This window comes from Macrotis lagotis, chromosome 4 (assembly GCF_037893015.1).
Source record: "Macrotis lagotis isolate mMagLag1 chromosome 4, bilby.v1.9.chrom.fasta, whole genome shotgun sequence".
In the NCBI taxonomy this organism is placed as follows: Eukaryota; Metazoa; Chordata; class Mammalia; order Peramelemorphia; family Peramelidae; genus Macrotis; species Macrotis lagotis.
In genome coordinates this window covers 274,159,407-274,180,906 of record NC_133661.1, presented here as the reverse complement: position 1 = coordinate 274,180,906, position 21,500 = coordinate 274,159,407, and the positions used below count along the sequence as shown (strand labels likewise).

The following is a 21,500-nucleotide window of genomic DNA, read 5'->3' as shown; positions in this document are numbered from 1 at the left end:
TCAAGGTGAAAACCCCAAAGCTTCTTCAACTTCAGAGCTTGTAGGAGATTTGCCAGAAGTCTCAAGGCCTCTCCTGATTATTTTATTTCATGTTATTAATTTTTTTGATGCTCATAGTCAAAATATAAGCTTGTAATGTTATCTCCTGATAGCTGCATAGCAACTTCCTGAAGGTCAAGGTTTCTATAGAACAGTATATTTTAGCAAATGCCAAAGAGAAAAAGGAGCAGTAGGTAGGAGGTGGTGGGAGTCAGTACTGTATGTTTATCCTCAGCCAACACAAGCAACTTAATTCTCAAGAAAACTGTTGTCTAAAGCCTCAAAACTGAGCAAATATTTACTGGTTGAACTGTGAAGAGAGATGGTAGAAATACATATTTTATCAAGCCTGTTTATAAAGAGCTTGGCTTAGAAACTCACTCATGTCTGTTGTTGTTCAGTTGTTTTTCGATCAAGTCTAACTCTGTGACTTGGGGTTTTCTTGGCAAAGATACCAGAATGGATTGCTATTTCCTTCTTCACTTAATTTTACAGATGAGGAAACTGAGGTAATAGGGTTAGTGACATGTCCAGGGTCACACAGGCAATGATTGTCTGAAGTTGCATTTGAACTCAGGAAGATGATTCATCCAGACTCTAGGACAGGCACTCTATCTGCACCACCTATCCATTGTACCACCTAGCTGCCTCATCTCTAACTTGTGCTTGTCCACTGCTACAAATGGGATACCATTTGGTTTTAGTAAATGACCATCTTTCTAGTGTTAGTGCAAAATAGCACATAATTGGGAGCTTTTTTAATGTTATCTTTTGTTTTTGCAAGGCAAATGAGGTTAAGTGGCTTGCCCAAGGCCACACAGCTAGGTAATTATTAAGTGTCTGAGGTCAGATTTGAACTCAGGTACTCCTGACTTCTGGGCCGGTGCTCTATCCCTGCAGCACCTAGCTGCCCCAGGGAGCTTTTTAAAAAAGAAACACCATATTAGCATTATTCTCTCCCCTCCCCTCCACTGATACCCATAAGCCTAATAATATAAAAGAACAGTGTCTTTTTCCATAGTATAAATCAGATGGCCAACTCTCATTCTACATATAACTCTTTTTTTTTTTTTAGCAAGGCAAATGGGGTTAAGTGGCTTGCCCAAGGCCACACAGCTAGGTAATTATTAAGTGTCTGTCTGAGACTGGATTTGAACCCAGGTATTCCTGACTCCAAGGCCGGTGCCCCATCTACTACGCCACCTAGCCACCCTCTACATATAACTCTTAAGAGCATTCATGTGAAGAAAGTGAAGCAAACATGAAGAGTATTTTTCTTGTTGCTGTGCTTAAATAATCCTACAGTCTTTAAAACATAGGAAGTCATGTGATATGATGAAAAGAACACTGAATCAGGAATTGGAAATCAGAAAAGATCTTCCTGGATCCCTCCAAAGACCAATCCAAAATCTGGCCCAGTACTTTTAGTGTAGACCTGAACAGGAATGGATTGAAGAATATAATGTAGCTCAGTCTTGGGTCATTCTTGATCCTGATGTTATTTTGTGGCCAAAGCAGTTTTAGGGTCCATTCCATGATAGATTTAGGGATATATTCAGGCTAGAAAGGCACTTTAAGCCTATCCTGATTCTGAATTAGTCCCAGAACAAGTTCGGCCTAAAATAAAGAGAAACATACAAAAGGACATAGTAGAAATAATGACGGATTTGGAATCAAGACTTCAGTTCTGTCCTGGCTGTGGTTGTGTATATTGGACAAATCATTATATCTCTCATTTTCTCAAAATAAGGACTTTGGACTAAATGACCTCAAAAATTCCTTCCAACTCTACAATCCTGTGATTCTTTTGTAACCTCCGTGGAGTGACTATGCTGTGCATTTATTGACAACCATATCAACTCTCATCTCTCCCTAATTGCTATTGGCTTATTTCCTTATTAATTTTCAAACCAGGTTCTAAGACAGTTATAGGATTTTAAAAAATATTTCTTCTTAAATTAATGAAAATGTGTAATCTTTCTTATTAATTATCTCTGAATGCTAATTCATTAACTATTTAAGAAAAACAAGAGAAACTTCTTTTCTGTTAAACTTTTGTTCTTTTGAATTCTGGTTTAGTAGGATTTAACAAACATCATTGTTACTATTAACAATGTAAAAAATGCAGACTTAAATATTTCAGCAACATATCAGCTGTGATTAAAATCACAGCTAATGTCACCCTTTTTTATAATTGTAGGCTACACAAACACTGAAACCATAGTTCTAGTATTTGATTTTCAAAGAACTATATTTTTTTTCAAATGTCTTCTCTGCAGAATGAGTTAAACTAAGTTCTCTCAGAATGTTTCTTCACATCCTTTTTAGGTAACAAGTTAATTCAGTCTCTTAGTTAAGAAAAAAGTTCTCTTAATCCTTTAATTCTCTGTCCAGTCATGGCATTTAATTCTTTCCAGATGATACTTAGATCAACATTCTCCAAGGGTCAAGATTCTAGATCCACTTAAGAATAGAGTAACCTCAATTTGAAGAGCTATTGAAGCCGGGGCAACACTGTGCAAAGAACCAAAGCTAGAAGGAAGGAAGAAAGAGATGGGACTATTTCAAATGACAGGCATAACACCTCCCCTTCCACTCTCATCTTCCCTTTTGGGGAAGTAAGTAAAGGAGAGAACAATACAAATATTTAAGAAATATAGTTGTTCAAAGTGAATATGTAAATACATTGGGTTTTTTTTTTAATTGACTTCTCAATGGGAAGGGGAGTGGCTGGCAGGAGGAAGAGAATTTGGAACTTAATTTTTAAAAAATTTTTACTTTTATTTATTTTGAGTTTTACAATTTTTCCTCTAATCTTCCCTGTCCCTACCACCCACAGAAGGCAATTTGCCAGACTTTACATTGTTTCCATGGTATACATTGATCCAAATTGAATGTGATGAGAGAGAAATCATACCCTTAAGGAAGAAACATAAAGTATAAGAGATAGCAAGGTCAGACAATAAGATATCAGTTTTTCCCCTAAATTAAAGGTAATGGTCCTTGGTCTTTGTTCAAACTCCACAGTTCTTTCTCTGGATACAGATGGTATTCTCCATTGCAGACATCCCTAAATTGTCTCTGATTATTGCACTGAGGAACTTAAATTTTTTAAAAAATAAATGTTAAAAAATTTTACATGTAATTGGGGAAATAGCTAATGAAACAAACATTTTTTTTAAGGTTTTTACAAGGCAATGGAGTTAAGTGGCTTGCCCAAGGCCACACAGCTAGGTAATTATTAAATGTCTGAGACCAGATTTGAACCCAGGTACTCCTGACTGCAGGGCCGGTGCTTTGTCCACTGTGCCACCTAGCCACCCCTAAACATATTTTTTTTAATAGTTGTTTTAGGCAATATTTCCAGGCAGAAGCTCACGGGTATTTCCTTCTCACTGGTTATTTAGGGTTCTTAGTTTATCTCTAACTTTCCTCTCAAAGGGAAGTATTTAGTCTCTCAAAAGGACACAGCAAAAGAGGGACTGTCTCAGGTGAAAAGGGAACTTCATTTTCCCTCCAATTCCAGTCTATAGACACAGACGAGACTCTTTTATCACTGTTCTCCCTGAGAAAATGAGATTTATACTGAGAGGTGTCAGGAGTGGAGGAACCAGGAATTGCAGAATGCCTGAACTGTTCACTAATTCTTAGGAGATTTCAAAGCCAGGGGGCCCAGCCTAGGGGGAAGAAACACATTTGACTGAGTCACAATGGAAAAGGCAAGATCTCAAAAGATGATGGGGCTAAAGTTTAGGAAATGAGACATATGCACTGAACCAGACCAGGACAGCACTATCCAATGACCAAATGCTCCAGTCTTCAAAATTTATTTACAACTCCAGTACTCTCACCTAAGGCTCCAAGAAGCTGTAACACACACAACAAGCAACCACAACCTATAAAATTTGTACTGGCAGATGGCTAAACTGGGTTGAAGCTTTCAATTTCACTGGGGAGTTAGGGGATGTTTACCCCAAGTATGTGAAGACTTATCCTATGAAATAGGTAGATGAGAACAATGTTACAATGGCCACGAAGAAAGCTGACAGTGTGGAGCAAGATGTCAAAGTCATCCTCTGCATCTCGGACATTGCTAGTCAGCTCACCTTTTGTCCTGCCACTGGTCATTGGAGGAAAAAATAAGGCTGACAATTTTGCACAAGTCTGCCTTGCTTAAATCTACTTCATGCAGAAGTCAAGACATCATCTGTGATATTATTGGTCCCCTTTGAAAACAAAGAATAAACAACAGCTCAAAGGATCTTTGCTTTCATCAGAATGGGAACCTCCTCTACTGATGCAGAATCCAATCCTTACTTCCACACCCCAATAGGCTATGTCCTTGTTGTGACCAAAAATATTGGTCATTTGGTGGCCAACCCTTTGGTGATGAGGCTTTCTGTATTTAGCTCAGATAAAGGCTGAATTGTCTATTTCTAAGTTTGCATCTGAAGCCTTTTCAGCTTAGTAGATCTTGTTAGAGTTTGCACTTGGCTTTTAAGAACTCAAGATCATCAAATAGATAGCACAGTGGAGAGAGTGTCAAAACTGAAATCAGGAATAACTGAGTTCAAATATTGCCTCAGACATTTACTAGCTGTGTGATCCTGAGCAAGTTATTTAATCTCTGTTTGCCTTAATCCACTGGAGAAGGAAATGGCAAACTATGGTATCTTTGCCAAGAAAACCCCATGCATAGTGTGGTCCACAAGAACATGAAGAATCAGATATGATAGAATTATTATTATTATTATTAGTAGTAGTAGTAGTATTCATTGGAGGAAGAATTTAGTGGAAGAATAAAAGTAGTTCAGTTACAAAAATATCTGTTGTTGTTAGTCAGATCATCAGTGGACCCCATGGAGCTCACCAGGCTTTTCTCCTTTATCTCCCAAAGTTTGTCCAAGTTCATGTTTATTCTTTTCATAATGCTATTTATCCATATTATCTTCTGCTTTTCTATTTTTCTTTTTGCCTTCAATCTTTTCCAGAATCAGGACTGGGAATAAAATAAAATAAAGATTCAGGGCTTATTAAATACCTTCCTTGAGACAGACCTTCAAAAGGCAGAGAATTTATAAATAATGGAACCAGGTTCAAATTTAGGTTGGTTATTTTAAATTCCAAATTATACCATGCCTCTTCATCCCATCGGCCATTTCCTGCATTTGAGAGGTTCTGTGCCACCCCCCACCCCCCCTCCTTTTTCCTTTTGTCTATACAGATGCAGGAGCTGGAGCAAAGGCTCTTGGAAGCAGAAGACAGAGCAGAAAATGCAGAGACACAGGTATGGCCTGCTGGACATATGAGGGGAGGAAGAAGGTGGGCAGGGTGGCAACAGAGGGCTTTGATCACTGTACTTTGCTAGCACTGCTTGAGGGGTTCACTTAGGGATATGTCAGATACTAAGAAGTCTCCTTAGAGTCACAAGACAACAAAGTAGTCTCCTGAGAGTACACTCATGGCTAAGGGTTACTGACCCTCAAGAAAAGAAGTATATGTCTGGAGCATACCTTCTGTGGGCAGAGTTTGGGAGAGTCAGTATAAGAGAGAGGGAGAGCAAAGATGCCTCCCCACAATCCCACCATGGCCACAGGCACATTATTCCTCATACTACCCCCCTCAATCACATGGTTAATTAAAATAATTAATGTCAATTCTTCCACCATAACCCCTTTCAAAATCATATCTGTTTAACCATATTTCTTCATTGCCTAGGTAGACACTAAATAAAGACTGATTAATCAAGTGATTGTCTTTTAAGAGTTACTGGTAGGGCTCTGTGCTTGAGACATAAGTTGAGATCCTATCCCACTTTGTGTATCCCTCTTTCATCTGCCTCCTACAACCAATCTTTATCCCATGAGAGGGATACCCTTTTTTAGGTGGGTTTGATGGAGGAGAAGATCAAACTGGTCAATGTTAAGAGCATTGAGCCAGAAAGCAACCTTCACCAAAAGTACCAGGAGCTGCTGGAGACCATTCAAGACAAAGAGGAACTGATCCGCCAGCTGCAGGCACAGGTGGAGAAGCAGGTAAAAGGATGACTTGCAAAGAACTCTATCCTAGGGCTAAGCACAGAATGTTGGCATGAGATGAAGAAACACAGCCGTCTTCCCAGGCAAGTGGATTTGACACAGATTGTCAGGAAGTCCAGGTGAATGAAAAACAAGATCTGAATCACCATGGGGTTTCTAACCTAGATTTCATAAACAAGCACACACACACATATATATATGTGTGTGTGTGTGTGTGTGTTTTAAAACTTAGTTTTTAAAAAACTGATAAATATCTTTCAATATAATTGATTTTTCTTCGCATTTATTTCATGAGAAGGGGTTTATCACTTTTACTAGACTGCCTATGTAGTCCATCATACAAAAAAAGGTTAAGAACCCCTGTCTTTGAGGGGGAACTTCTTCCAGGGTCAAGCCTCTTAGTAATGGAGTGGGACTCAAGAAAGAAGACCAGAACTTTCAGTCAAGCCTATTTATACTGGCATAATAGCACCCTATTCCTCATGATGTCAGCTCTGTGCAGAGTAGATAGAGTAATGGATTTGGACTCCTAACATGAGTTTGAATCCCATCTCAGACTCATATTAAACTGTGTGACTCTGGACAAGTCACCTTACCCCTTTTAAAGGGCAGTACTTCTCCTTGCCAAAGCAAACCCCTCTACATAAACAAATGATCACATTCCAAATTTTCTTCTCTGAAAGATTGCTTGTTTGTCACCTTTACTCTGACCAATCTTCTATTTCTCCCCATTAACTAACTGCTTTCTTGCTGGCTGTAAACACTCCCATGTCTCCTCTATCTGCAAAAATCCTGATTTGATCAGCCTATGTCCATGCTATTGAGGATATTCCTTCTCCAGTCAAATGTCCTGTTTTTCCTCCCTTTCATGGCTAAGCTTCTTGAGAAGATTATTACACTCAGTGCCTCCACTTTCTTTCCTGTCATTTTCTTTGTTTTGTTTTGGGTTTTTTTGTGTTTTAGGTTTTTGAAAGGCAAATGGGGTTAAATGGCTTGCCCAAGGCCACACAGCTAGGTAATTATTAAGTGTCTGAGACCGGATTTGAACCCAGGTACTCCTGACTCCAGGGCCGGTGCTTTATCCACACTGCGCCACCTAGGCACCTAGCCACCCCTCCTGTCATTTTCTTAATTCTGTTTTCTGACTTCATCATTCAACTGAAATTGCTCTCTCCAAAATTAGCAGTAATACCTTAATTTCCAAATCTAATAGCCCTTTCTTAATCCTTTTCTTTCTTGACTCTGTAGCCTTTGACACTTTTAATCATTCTCTTCTCCTTAATACTTTCTTCTCTCTTGGTTTTAATGACACTGTTCTTTTCTGTTTCTCCTACCTAACAATTCCTTTTATAGTTTCTTTTGCTGCATCTTCATCTAGGTAGAACCTGTTAATTGTGAGTGTGCCTCAAGGCTCTATCCTGGACTCTCTTCTCCTCTCTATACTATTTCCCTTCTGATCTCATCAACCCCCATAGATTCAACTATCATAGCTATGAAATTGGTTCTCAGATTTGTTTGTCTAGCCCTAATCTCTCTCCTGTCTTTTCTTGTATTTCTGACAGCCTATTGGACATTTCTAATTAGATGTCCTATAAACATCCTAAACTCAACAGATTCAAAACTGAACTCATCTTTCTCCTCATATCTTCCTCTCCTCCTAACTTCCCTATTTTTGTTAAGGGTTCCACCATCCTCCCAGTGCTCGAGGTTCACAGCTAGGTGTTGCCTTCCACTCCTCACTCTATCCCACCTCTCAAAATCAGTCAGTTGCAAATTACAGCTGGTTTTCCCTCCATGGCATTTTTCATATATGACCCAACACTGCACTGGCTTTCATCACCTTATACATACCTCCTCACTCTGTTTCATCTTCCACTCAGCTACCAAAGCCATCTTTCTAAAGAGGAGGGTCGAGGGGCAACTAAGAGGCACAATGGATAGAGCACTGGTCCTGGAGCCAGGAGGATGTCAAGTCCTCTGGCCTCAGACATTTTCCAACTGTATGACATTGAGCAAGTCACTTAATTTCGATTGTCCCCCTTCAAAAAAAGAGCAGGTCTGACCTCATCACCCCCTCACCAATTCAATCAACTCCAGTGGCTTCCTGCTACTTACAGGATCAAATATAAAATTCTTTGTTTGGTTTTTAAAAATCCTTTATTACCTTTAAAGTCTCCTACCTTTGCAATCTTCTTACACATTAACCTCATTAAGGTACCAGAATACCTAGTGACCCTGGCCTTCTTGCTGTGTTCCTTGCAAAAGACATTCTATCTCTACATTCCAGGCATTTTCACTGATTCTAATTTCTAGAATAATTTTTCACCCTCATCTTCACCTCCTGACTTCTCTGACTGCCTTCAAGTCTCAGATCAAACACTATCCACTTCAGATTTTACTGACTGCCTTTCCCAAATCCCACTAAATACTAATGTCTTCCCTGAAATTATATCCAATTTATTCTGTATGTATCATTTATACATAATTGCTTGAATGTTTCCTTGTAAATTGCAAGCCACCCGGCAGAGACTGTTTTTGCCTTTCTTTGTATCTCCCAGAACTAAGCATCTGATACCAAATAGGCATTTAATAAATGCTTGTGGACTTGATTTGATCTGAGGAATTTCTGGGTATGTGACTTCTAATAAAGTCTTTAAAGGTAAAGCAATTTTCTTTATACTTCACTGAAAAAAATTAATATCATTCTTTCTGAGCTCCCTTTTCTACATTTCAGAACCCCTTGACATCACCCTTCATTCTAACCTCCCTTACTCCAATCTCTGAAGAGATGATCCTTCTCCCCAACAGGTCTAACCTCTTTAAATAGAATCACGAGCCCAATCTTCTGTCCTCTTCAGCAGATCATCTGCTCGTGCACTCTCTCTCTCTCTCTCTCTCTTGCTCTCTCTCTCTCTCTCTCTCTCTCTCTCTCTCTCTCACACACACACACACACACACACACACACACACACACACACACACACACATATACCCCTTCAATCTCTTCCTCATGCTCAAGTCATCTCTAAGTGACTTAGAGTTACCATTCTGTCTATCCACAAAGCTGAGTAAATATCTTTTGAAATACATCCTGGTGATACTTCCCTTTATAACAAAGAAATTTGTAATTCAATTGTTTTCAGTTCTTTGTAACTCCTTGGACCATATGACACCAATGCTGTCTTGGCAAAGATACTAGAATGGTTTGCCATTCCCTTCTCCCTATCAGTACCTCAAGTTTTTGCCCTTTCTCTATCCCTTTCTAAGCCAAACTCCTAGAAAGAGTTCTATACTCAACTCCATTTCTTTTCATTTTTCAACTCTTTAGCAAGCTAGTTTCCAATTTCATCACTTAACACTGCTCTTTCAAAAGTTATTAACCAATCTCTTAATTGCCAAATCTGTCATCTCAATCTCATCTTTTTGGTTTTCCCTGTATAATTTTATATTATTAATTCCTCCTAGATACTATCTCCTCTATGTTTTTTTTTTGCAAGGCAATGGGGTTAAGTGACTTGCCCAAAATCACACAGCTAAGTGATTATTAAGTGTCTGAGGTTGGATTTGAATTCAGGTCCTTCTGACTCCAGGGCCCATACTCTATCCACTGCATCACCTATGAGTTTTTGTAACATCATCTTCCTTTGGTTCTTTTCCTATTTGTCCTCAGTCTCCTTTTCTGGTTCACTCCCCCCCCAATAGAGTGATTCCAAATTGTGAATATACTCTAAGACTATCCTAAATTCTCATCTCTATGCTCATTCTACACTGTCTTAATAACCTTGATAACCTCATCAATTTTCTTAGACCTGTGTACTAAAACAGACCACCACAGATCTGATCACTAAATCAGATCAATATCTCCAGAGAAGTACTCTATCATCCTTATGAAGATTACTCCCAGATTTATATATCTTTCTCTAGTCTTTCTCCTAAGCTCCAGTCTTGAATTACCAATTGCCTGCTTAGCTTCTTAAAATAGATGTCCTGTAGGCACCTCAAACTCCATTATAGCTTTCTCCAAATTTTGTCTCTTCTGAATAACCCTATTTCTCCTCTGAAACCTCTCTCCTTCTTTGATTTTAATTATGTTACTCTGGGTCTTCTCATCTCTTTGATGCATATTTTTCTTTTCTTCTTCCTTCCACTTTTTAAATGAAAGCATTCCATAGAGAACTACCTTTGTCCTTTTCTTTCTATATAGAGCAATTTCATTTACTCCCATTGCTTCAGTGGTCACTTTTAATATTAAAAGCTGCCAAAATTAAATCCCTAGCTCTCCCCAGATCTTCATTTCCAATTTCTAGCTGACCACCTCTACCTGGATATCCTATCCCATCTCATACCCAATGTGCCCAAGGTACATTCCTCATTTCTATTCCCCGCCCAAGTCAAAAATTCCTCCTGAATTCCTCCTGAATTCTCTACTATATTTGATACCACTAATCTTCTAATTATCCAAGCTGAAAATCTTATAGTCATCTGAAATAAATTATTTTCACTTGGAATTCTAACTTCGTTAGAAGCACCTAAATAGTGAAATGAATAGAGCAGAGGGACTGGAATCAGGAAGATCTAAATTCAAATGTAACCTCAGATACTAGTTATGTGTCCCTGAACAAGTGTCCGTGAACAAGGCATTTAACCTCTGTCTGCCTCAGTTTCCTCATCACAAAATGGGGATAATAATAACACCTACTTCCCAGAGTGTTGTATCAAATAAGATATTTGTATAGTATTTAGCACAATGCCTAGTAGGTGTAGGCATTTTAATCAATGCTGCTAGTTCCCCCCCCCTACCCTTTAACCACAAAGGGTCCTTTATATCCAAATAAGTTCCCAAATTCAATTGGTTATAGCTCTTCATTGCCACTAGAATTCATATTCTCCTTCCCATTCCCTGTGCCTTTACTCCATTTCACTCCCCAGAGTGTTGTATCAAATAAGATATTTGTATAGTATTTAGCACAATGCCTAGTAGGTGTAGGCATTTTAATCAATGCTGCTAGTTCCCCCCCACACCCTTTAACCACAAAGGGTCCTTTATATCCAAATAAGTTCCCAAATTCAATTGGTTATAGCTCTTCATTGCCACTAGAATTCATATTCTCCTTCCCATTCCCTGTGCCTTTACTCCATTTCAGACCATTGTCACCTGTTTTTTTACCTCTCATACTAGTTGCCTACAATGATCTCCCCCACAACCACATGCCAGAATTCTACGAATTCATATTCTCCTTCCCATTCCCTGTGCCTTTACTCCATTTCAGACCATTGTCACCTGTTTCTTTACCTACCACAATAGTCTCATGACCAATTTCCACTTTTTTAATTATAATACATTTTGTACTCCAGTAATCAAGTGCTTCTCTTTCCCTTGGCTCATACTAGTTGCCTACAATGATCTCCCCCACAACCACATGCCAGAATTCTACTTGAAATATTATTTCTTCCATGAAGCATTCCCTGTTGTCCCCAGTTGGAAGTGATATATCCACATTCTCTGAAATTCTATAGCACTTTAATTATGAGTTTCTTAGAAAACACTGTATAACAGTCATTCATGTATATATCCTCTCTCTTAAATAATTCTTGCTCATACTTCCATAGCATGATAGTGCTTCCTTCACAGAAACCCTTTGAAGTGATCATGGAAGTTTCATCACCTTCATTTTAGAGAGGAGGAAACAGAGGTCCCAGAGAAATTAAATAACTTGACAAACTTAAGTGTCAAAGCCAGAGCTCAAATCCAGGTTCTCCCAACATACCATTCTCTCATCCCATGTTTCTTGAAGGTAAGGAATGGTGTCTATTTTGTATGTCCTACAATATTAAATGATTGAATTGAAAAGATACATGATCTTGAAAAAGAAATGTGAGTATACTTTTTCATCTGGAATCCCAGTTTCCTTTTATTTCAGAGATATTTATTTAGTTAGTTAGTTAGTTAGGTTTTTGCAAGGCAAATGGGGTTAAGTGGCTTGCCCAAGGCCACACAGCTAGGTAATTATTAAGTGTCTGAGATCGAATTTGAACCCAGGTACTCCTGACTCCAAGGCCGGTGCTTTATCCACTATGCCACCTAGCTGCCCCCAATTTCAGAGATATTTAAACTTAATTTCTGATTGAGCATCCATAGTCAATGATCCCTAAAAGGCTAATTTTAAATTCTCCCCCTTTTGATTCAAGCAACTTAATGAATTGTAAAATAATAATTAAAAGCAAAAAGAATTTCAATCTAAATGGAATACTGCTATGAATTTTAGTATTCTTCAATGCAGATCATCATGATTCAAGACGAAGAATCCTGAATTGGATGCAGAAAATCTAAGGTCTAACTGAATTCTGTCTGGAACTGATTGTATGACATTTGTACCATTTCACAGGGCCTCTGCCTCTTCACTTTTAAAATGAAAGGATTTGGGGGGAAGCTAGGTGGCGCAGTGGATAAAGAACCGGCCCTGGAGTCAGGAGTACCCAAGTCAAATCCAGTCTCAGACACTTTATAAATTACCTAGCTGTGTGGCCTTGGGCAAGCCACTTAACCCCATTTGCCTTGCAAAAACCTAAAAAAAAAACAAAAAAAAAAAAAAACCATTTTACAGTTGGAGAAATTGAAGCAAGTTCACACAGCTGGTATCACATTAGCTTTTAAGTATCTGAGACCAAATTGGAGCCCAGATCTTCCTGGCTCTAGATCCAGCCTTCTATCCACTGTCCCACCCAGCTACCTAGCATTTATGTTAGACAGCCAAGGACTTAGATTGTTACAATCTCTTAGTAGGTCTGATGTTTCCAGAGGATTCATTTCTTCCAATAGGTTGCCAACATCTTTCTTGGTTTCTGCTTTCAGAAGTGTCCAACATGTCTCATTCCTAATGCTAATCTAGTGATTTTCTGTTTCAGAAGCAGCTGAGAATTCAGGATGCAAAGACAGTTCAAGAGAAAGCTGCAAAGATCAAGGAGTGGGTGACCATGAAATTGAGAGAGGTATAGTTATCACCGGGAATTTGGGGAGAAAGTAGGAATAGTTTCTGAGTGATTAACCATTCACTCAGTTCAAACTGTGGAATGCTTCAATATACTTTCTTTTCATTTTCTAATTAAAAGTAATTTTTCCCAAATCCCCAGACCATAGCCCCATGTTTTCTTTAAATCATGTTGTTAGTTAGAAAGAGAGGGAGGCAAAAAAGGAGACAAGTTTCCCACTATTGGTAACGCTTAACCAGTTTTTTATGGAAAGTACACTGAAGTCAGGAAACTGGCATTTGAGACCTGACTTCAGGTTCCTGCTCCAGTACTTTCTAACTAGGTAGCCTTGGATGAAGTCACTAAATTCTCTAAGCCATAGTCTCTTCATATGAAAAATGGGAATAATAATACCTGGGTAATAACACATAACATATCTCAAATTGTTAATAATAGATATTATCTTCTTCATAGGGTTGTCTTGAGAAGAATGTTTTTTAAACTTTAAAAGTGCTCTATAAATACTCTAATAAATCTGTGATCTCATTAATGCACACCATTGCTACAATAATGCAGGTTTGCAACCCCACCAAACTCAACCATTTTGCACTTACTACTTTCAACCATGTTCTGCTTAAGCTCCATAGAAATAATAGTTAGATCTGAGCTGTGAACTCCTTGAGAGCAAAGACTTTTGGCTTTCTTTGAGTCCCTTATGCTCAGCACAGAGTCTAGCAATCAGGAGGTGCTTAATCTATGTTTACTGACTGCTTGATTAGTATCTGTGATTTCACTGGCTTAAAGTATTCTCCCATAGGGAGTATTGGTGAGCAACTATTCCAAAGTTTAGTTTTAAAGAATTTAAGGAGTGGAGAATGAGAGATAAAGTGATTTACCCAAAATCACAGACCCAGTTTGTGTCAGAGGCTAGATTTGAACTGGAGGATTCTGAGAATACTATCTCTCAATTTTATTATTAATTTCTTCACATCCTTTAAAAATTAGATCCAAATGGAAATTTTGGGGGCAAATTGCTATCCTCAAATAAAACTACATATTTGATGTTCTATGAAAGTAAAGTATGAAATAAGCATTTATTGAGGGCTTACTCCTAAGGGTCAGGCATTAAACTAACTGATTTACAAATATGATCTCATTTGATCTTCACAACAACCCAGTGAGGTAGATTCTATTGTTATCCCCATTTTATAAATGAGGAGATTGAGGCAATGACTCATGCAAAGTAACCTAGCTAGTAAGTAGCTGAGACTGGATTTCAACACAGTAGGCCACCTAGCTGCCTAGATAAACTACTGAAAAGGTGGATAAATAAACTGGTTTTTGTAATTGAGGGATGTAAAGCTCATTCTTTGTAGGCTCGCTGAAAGTATCATTAGAATTCCAGTGGTAGATAGGACAACAAGCATATTATACACCTCATCCTGTTCCTTAAGGATTTTGATTTCTATTTTTTCATTCCATAATGCTTAGAAATTTTATATATATATATATATATATATACATATATATATATATATAGTAGGATGGCATCTATTTAGTCTGCATATGTTTTGATGAATCAGTGTTTTATATTTAGCTGATTGTGGCCATCAGTTTAGTCTGTGACAATGATATGATTTCAGTATGGTTTATTTAGTTTGAGTTCTCCAGGATATTTTGAGATTTCTATCAAATTTTTGATGTGATAGTCAAGTCATCAGGTCATATCTTCCTAGATCTTACTTTAACTGAAGCATAAAATATTCTACTCCAGTCCTTACCTTTACACACTGTGTCTCATTGCTTCAGATGTGTTTCTTGTAGATAATATCTTATAGGAATCTGGTCTTAATCTACTCTATTTGCTTCCATTTTATGGTTGAATTCATCCCATTTACATTCCCAGTTATGATGACTGTTTTCCCCTCCATCCTATTTCCCCTCCCCTTTCCTTCTCTCTCTTTCTCCTTCTACCCTATCCTTCCTCACAAGGGTTTTGTTTCTGACTCACCCTCCCCCCAATCTGTCCTCCCTTCTATCAGTCTCCTCTCATTTTTCTTATCTCCTTTCCTCTTCTAGTTCCCTGTAAGATAAAAGTTCTATATCCAATAGTGTATGTATGGTATTCCCTCTTTGAGTTTCAAACATTGTCCCCTCCATTATAGATAGCACAATGGTGGCACAATGAATTGAATACTGGATCTGGAATCAGGAAGATGAGTTCAAAGTCAGCCTCAGACACTTAACTATGTGACCCTGGAAAAGTCAATGAATTTTTGTTTACTTCAGTTTCCTCACCTGTAAAGTAAGGCTAATAGCACCTACTTTCCAAGGTTGCAAGGATAACATAACACTTATAAAGTATTTTAAAACTTTTAAAAGTGTTCTATAAATGCCATTATCATTATCAATATTCTCAGTATTTCAATCAAAGTATTCATTAGGCTTAAGAACTAGAAAAGGGTTCAGCACGGTTCAGTCAGTTCCCTAGCAGTTAATATAGCCTTATCCAAACCTTTCCATTGTGATATGATGGGAAGAACACTTGACTCAGGAAACCTGAGTTCTATTCCCAAAGGGGCCACTAACTAGCTGTGGGGTTTTGTGGGGCTTTCAGCAAGTCACTTCACCTGTGTAGATTTCAGATTTCTTATCAAATAACAATAATAATAATAATAATAATAATAATAATAATAATAATAATAATGTAGCTGACATAGTGTTTTAAGTTCCACAAAGGACTATGTACAGAAATATATCAGCTCATTTAATCATCACAACAACCCTGTGAGGATCCACAGCTCTTTTCTTCCCATCAGGATAAATACTGATTCTGAAATCACAGAATTCTTTGTCTTTCCCTTGAGGGTCCAAGAAGCTCCCCTGGAGGCACTAGAGATAGGGAGGAAACATGGCATAAAAGGCAATGGCATCTTGGAATTTCTCAGGAAACTGCCCCAAAGAAAAGCTTCTACAAACAAATACTATTTGTTTCAGATAAGGCATCTGAGACTAAGAGATTGATTTGCAAAATGAAAGGGTCATTTGAATTGGTCCCTCAGGTCCTTTCCTGTGCTTATAGTCATAGTCAATTTATAAAATTTCACTAAAGTAGAAGACTTGAATTCTAAAACTTTGCAGGCCAGAATTGCAAAGGAGCCTAATGAATTGAGATGGTTCTAAACAAGATTAGAAAAGAGAAGAAGAAAATAGGGGGAAAAGATAGACCTGGGGAGAGGGAACAAGATTTTCTGTTTTCTTTTATTGCACTTAAGAAGGTTTCATGGGGTTTTAGTTTTTATTTTTAGTTGGAGCCTGCAGCTGAAGCCAAGGCTTATAAAGTACTGGGTTGTTTTTGTTTTTGTTTTTTTAGGTTTTTGCAAGGCAAATGGGGTTAAGTGGCTTGCCCAAGGCCACACAGCTAGGTAATTATTAAATGTCTGAGACTGGATTTGAACCCAGGTACTCCTGACTCCAAGGCCGGTGCTTTATCCACTATGCCACCTAGGCGCCCCTAAAGTACTGTTTTTTTATCTTGCACAGCTTGAGATGGAGAATCAGAATCTGAAAAGCTACAATCAGCACCTAATAGGACAAGTAAAGGCACTTCAGGCAGCTCTGGGAGGTAGGTGGCAGTGTCTCCTCTGGGGGCAGTTTTCTGGGAAATTCCAAGATGCTATTGTCTGTTCCCCCCCATCTACAGATCTCTCCAAGGTGAGCCCGGGGGAATTACTGTGGTCCTTCCAGGGGAAGTCAAAGAAGAATGCTGTAGTTTCGGAGATAGGTTCCCATCTTGAAGACCAGAGAAGAGCTGTGGAAGGCAAACCATCTGGAGACAATGGTTCCCAAGCTCAAAGAACCTTGGGAGCAATCATCTCAGCTTCTCCAGGAACCCAGCAGACCAAAGACCTCAATCCTGAAGTAGACAATACTTTGAAAGGTTCTGGGAGAGTCATTTGCAAAGAAATTCTTGAGGCCAAGTCTCCTCACCTTTCACCTGGAGGTACAGCTTACTTGAATGAAATCCCAGGTTGTTTCCAGAGAGGGGTGCCCATTAAGCTGAGGCTCCCAGTTAAAGAAGGCATTCTTGGCAGCAGCATGACTCTGCCAAAGGTTCGGGCTTTCCGTAACCCCCGGGACAGCATCCAGCTTGCCAAGCGGCGCTATAGCCAGCCCCAGCCGAGAACTCACCACATGGTGAGCATTGAAATTAGGACTCTACAGACCCATACCCTTCCCATGAAATCAACAATCATCAATCAGAAGAAAAGGAAAGAATCTGAGAGGATGGACACAGAAGGGTTCCCCTCAGAGAAGAAAGAAGTCAAAGGCAGTAAGCCAACTTCTAAATTAGACACAGAACTGGAGAACCCTAGTACCAGGGAAATGGAGATGGTAAATAAGCCTCCTACACCCCCTCTACACCAATTCCCATTCTGGGTAAGAATTTTCAGTTCATTTTTCTGTGGACATTGAATAACTCTAATAATAGCTAGCATTTTTATAATGTTTGAAGGTTTGCAAAGTGCCTTACATGTTTTATCTATTAACAACTCTTTGAGGTAGGTGTTATTCTTACCCCATCTTACATATGAAGAAATTGAGCATGATGTCAATTAAGTGACCTGCCCAGCGTCTTATAGATTTGAATTTGAAGGGGCTTCTTCCTTTCTAGACCAGCCACCAGGATGCCTATATTGAACATTTAGGAGCTAAGCAATCAGATGTAGGATGGGTACAACTTCAGTAAGGAATTAGCAACCATAGAGGCTCATAACATTTAAAACCAGAAAAATTATTAGAGATCATCGAGCTGAAACATTTCATCTTATAAGTCAGAAAATTGATTTAGCATTAAGGTACATAGTAGTAGTTTTAAATTCAGACCCTCTGGACTCCAAATCTTGCCACCATGATGTAAAAATAGTATGGTCCCTCTCTTTTCCCCCATTGTCTCCTTTTCTCACCCTCTGTGTGAATGAATCTTCATCAGATCTTTCCCTCCTGGTTGAGTAAATGAACTAATGGAAATAGGAGGAAATGTAAGGGGTCAGGCTCTCCTATTCTCTTTACAAACCCAGCTCAATGACCCTCAGAGTCTATTTTCCAGTGAGGAGGCAATGGATAGCCTCTTGACAAAATATCAGCCTTGCAACATTTTTCCCTAATTATCTTAAGTTCCAGCCATTCAACATGTGATCTCTGAGCCTGGTGTAGTCCATCTGCACATAGCAGGGGTTTGGCCTGCCTGAAATTGTTAGCATTCCTCCCCAAAAAAACTTTCCCTAATTATTAGTACTTATTAGGTCATTATAATTTTTAAATTTTTTTCTAGATTAAAGATTTTATTTTGAGTTTTACAATTTTCCCCCAATCTTACTTTTATTAGGTCATTATAACCAAATAATCTGACCACTGCTATTTTTTTTTTACAATTGACTACAGCTAGGTGACCACTAGGAACCTGGGATCAATTGTAAAAATTTCATGAGGTCCAGACACAGATGGATTTTTGCTTGTGTAATCCAATATTGGAGAAGGAGGAGGAGTTGGATGCCCTTTTCTTTTTTTTATTGTTTTTTGAATTTTACAATTTTTCCCCTAATCTGGCTTCCCTCCCCCCACCCTACCTCCACAGAAGACAGTCTGATAGTCTTTACATTGATCAAAATTGAATGTGTTGAGAGAGAAATCATATCCTTAAGGGAAAAAATAAAATATAAGAGATAGCAAAATTGCATTAGTAAGGTACCTTTTTTTTAAAATTAAAGGTCTTTTGTCTTTGTTTAAACTCCATAACTCTTTCTTTGGATACAGATGATATTCTCCATCACAAATATCCTAAAATTGTCCCTGATTGTTGCATTGATGAAATGAGCAAGTCCATTAAGATTGATCATCAGGGCAGCTAGGTGGCATAGTGGATAAAGCACCGGCCTTGGAGTTAGTAGTAGCTGGGTTCAAATGCGGTCTCAGACACTTAATAATTACCTAGCTGTGTGGCTTGGGCAAGCCACTTAACCCTGTTTGCCTTGCAAAAAACCTAAAAAAAAAAAAAAAGATTGATCATCACCCCCATGTTGCTATTAGGATATACAATGTTCTTCTGGTTCTGCTCATCTCGCTCAGCATCAGTTCACACAAATCCTTCTAGGCTTCTCTGAATTCCCATCCCTTCTGGTTTCTGGATACCCCTTTCTTAAAGAATACTCTAATTTGGCACTGGAGAGACTTAGGGCTTAGGGTTCTCATCTATGTGCTATATATACCCTTCTGGCAGTCTGATAAAATCCAAAGACCCCTTCTCAGAATAATGTTTTTAAATGTATAAAATAAGGGCAACTAGGTGGCACAGTGGATAGAGCCCTGGGGTCAGGAGGACCCGAATTCAAATCCTGCCTCAGACATTAATAATTATCTAGATATGTGACCTTGGGCAAGTCACTTAACCCCATTTCCCTTGCAAAAACCAAAAAAAAAATACATTAAATATATAAAATAAAATGCACAGAACTATAAAGGAAACTAAATGTGAAATAAAATTTTAGGGAGCTTATGGACACCCTGCAATCTGTCCATGGACTCCAGCCTTAAGGTATTATTAATAATTACCTTTACAGAGATTGACTACTAGCTAAGAACAAGAATGGAATATAAATGGGATATAAATATCTGGGAAAGAGAAACAAAGCCTCTAAATTGAGATAATGGCATAGATAAAAAAATAAAATAAATCAAGAAATCTGGGTTTAAATCCTATTTCTGACATTTACTACCTGATGATCTTGGTTAGTTACTTAACTTCCTCAAGCTTCAGTTTCCTCATCTATAAAATTACATCTATAAAATCTTCCTCTGAAATCCCTTCCTGTTCTAAAAACTATGATCCTATGAAACAAAGAGGTGGAATTGTACTAAAAGTGTGCTGGTGAATATTTAACAACCAACTCTCTGGGTCAAGGGGTGTACAACACACTCTAAAATCTAATCTGCATTTTTAATGCTTTTTCCATTGCTTTCTTGAATCTAGACAACTAACAAAAATAAATCAAAGCCTGATCTATGGCTGATTTTGGAGGTTTAAATGCTCCCACTGCAAATTTAACAATCAGCTCTCACTAGCCTTTTAGAGCTAACTCTGGGTACCCCCTTCATGGTGACAAAAATAGACTTCATCTTCTTCCAGTTTTGCCCAAGATTGGTCCTGGTCATAGCAGGCAAAATCATCTGATCCTTTGAGTTGACAGAAAAAAAGAAATACAGACAAGGACAGCATTTGTAACTCCTAACTCTCTTCTCATCTCCTCAAAGATAGAGAAGGAAAAGAACTTGCAGAGACCCAGGGCCAGCTAAAGTTCTTGATTCTGTCTATACAGTAGTTTTTTCCCTCATGTTAAAAAATGCTGTTGTCCCCACTCTAGGTGGAGCCTAAAGCAGAGATTTGAAAATAGGAATGGAAGAGTCAGGGACAGTTGAAGATGTGAATTCTTCCCTATTTAGGGTTTTGCTTCATGGTAGCTAGCCCCTGCCTTAACTGATACAGAATGTGGCAGCTCTGTGGTGCTGTCCTAGGGAGGGAAGTGGGGCACAGAAGAAGGCAAAAGGACCTCATCAGAATATAATGGAAGGGAATGTATTAAACTGGGATGGTAATACATTAAGACATGTCTATAATAAATCAAAATGGGAACATTAAGATTAGGTAATGGGTTTTTAAATAGGAATTTCCAAAAACATAGATTTGGAAAGGAAGGAAGTTCTAGGGCAGGTGAAGTAACCAGAAACATAGACAGAGCTGGTCAATAAAGACAAGTATGATCTCAGCGTTATCCAAATTCAGCCCTGCATGATGTATGGGAATAGATGGCAGCTGCTTTCATGTTCTATCTTCCTTACTTTAATTGACATGGTTGTATGTGAATGAATATAGGGCATGCTCTTGTTGGGCAAAAAAATGAATGCGGGAAAAATGTGTTAAGACATAATGGTTTCTATCATACCCTCCATATTTTCACCTGAGACTTTGAGTCCCATAGAATCAACTAGACCTGGCTTAAGTTTTATTTTGTGTCCACAGCTCCTAATTACCCTTATATATTTAGGCCTGCTTCCAGAAATATATGTTCCCCAGAAAACCAGTGTAAAGCCTAAGAATTGCGGAGAATAATAGTATCCCTGTCAGCTGTTAATTATTAGAGAATCAGATTCTCAGAGCTTGAGAAGGGACAGTCAGAGACAAGCAGAACCTATTCCCCACACCCACTATCTCCAAGGCTGGCTGTTCCTCCTCCCCACCAGGCAACAGAGAAGCAGGCCTACTCCTTGCAGACTGTCCTACCTCCTACTGCCACTTGCAGACTGTCCTTCTGTCACCATCACTCAGCAAACTTCTTTCCCAGCTTTAAAGCTTACTCCATCCTGTCCAGATCTTGGTTGTTGTCATCTGAAGTCTCT

General features: G+C 38.6%; 1 protein-coding gene across 12 annotated transcripts in view; it reads left to right on the top strand.

Annotated features, from left to right (window-relative positions):
* Positions 1-21,500, top strand: part of PLEKHH1 (pleckstrin homology, MyTH4 and FERM domain containing H1) — an 80,925-nt gene that overhangs the window by 17,152 nt on the left and 42,273 nt on the right. For 10 of the 12 annotated variants that reach the window (XR_012478237.1, XM_074236077.1, XM_074236075.1 and 7 more), the window contains 5 exons: positions 5,264-5,326; positions 5,925-6,074; positions 12,984-13,067; positions 16,590-16,671; positions 16,750-17,486. Coding sequence is in view for 11 of the 12 variants with exons in the window: in XM_074236077.1 (XP_074092178.1) it covers positions 5,264-5,326; positions 5,925-6,074; positions 12,984-13,067; positions 16,590-16,671; positions 16,750-17,486 (1,116 nt within the window). In the remaining variant the exon portion in view is untranslated. Of the gene's footprint in view, positions 1-5,263; positions 5,327-5,906; positions 6,075-11,263; positions 11,873-12,983; positions 13,068-16,589; positions 16,672-16,749; positions 17,487-21,500 lie in introns of those variants that run through there. The other 2 variants (XM_074236074.1, XM_074236076.1) reach the window with 2 other exon arrangements.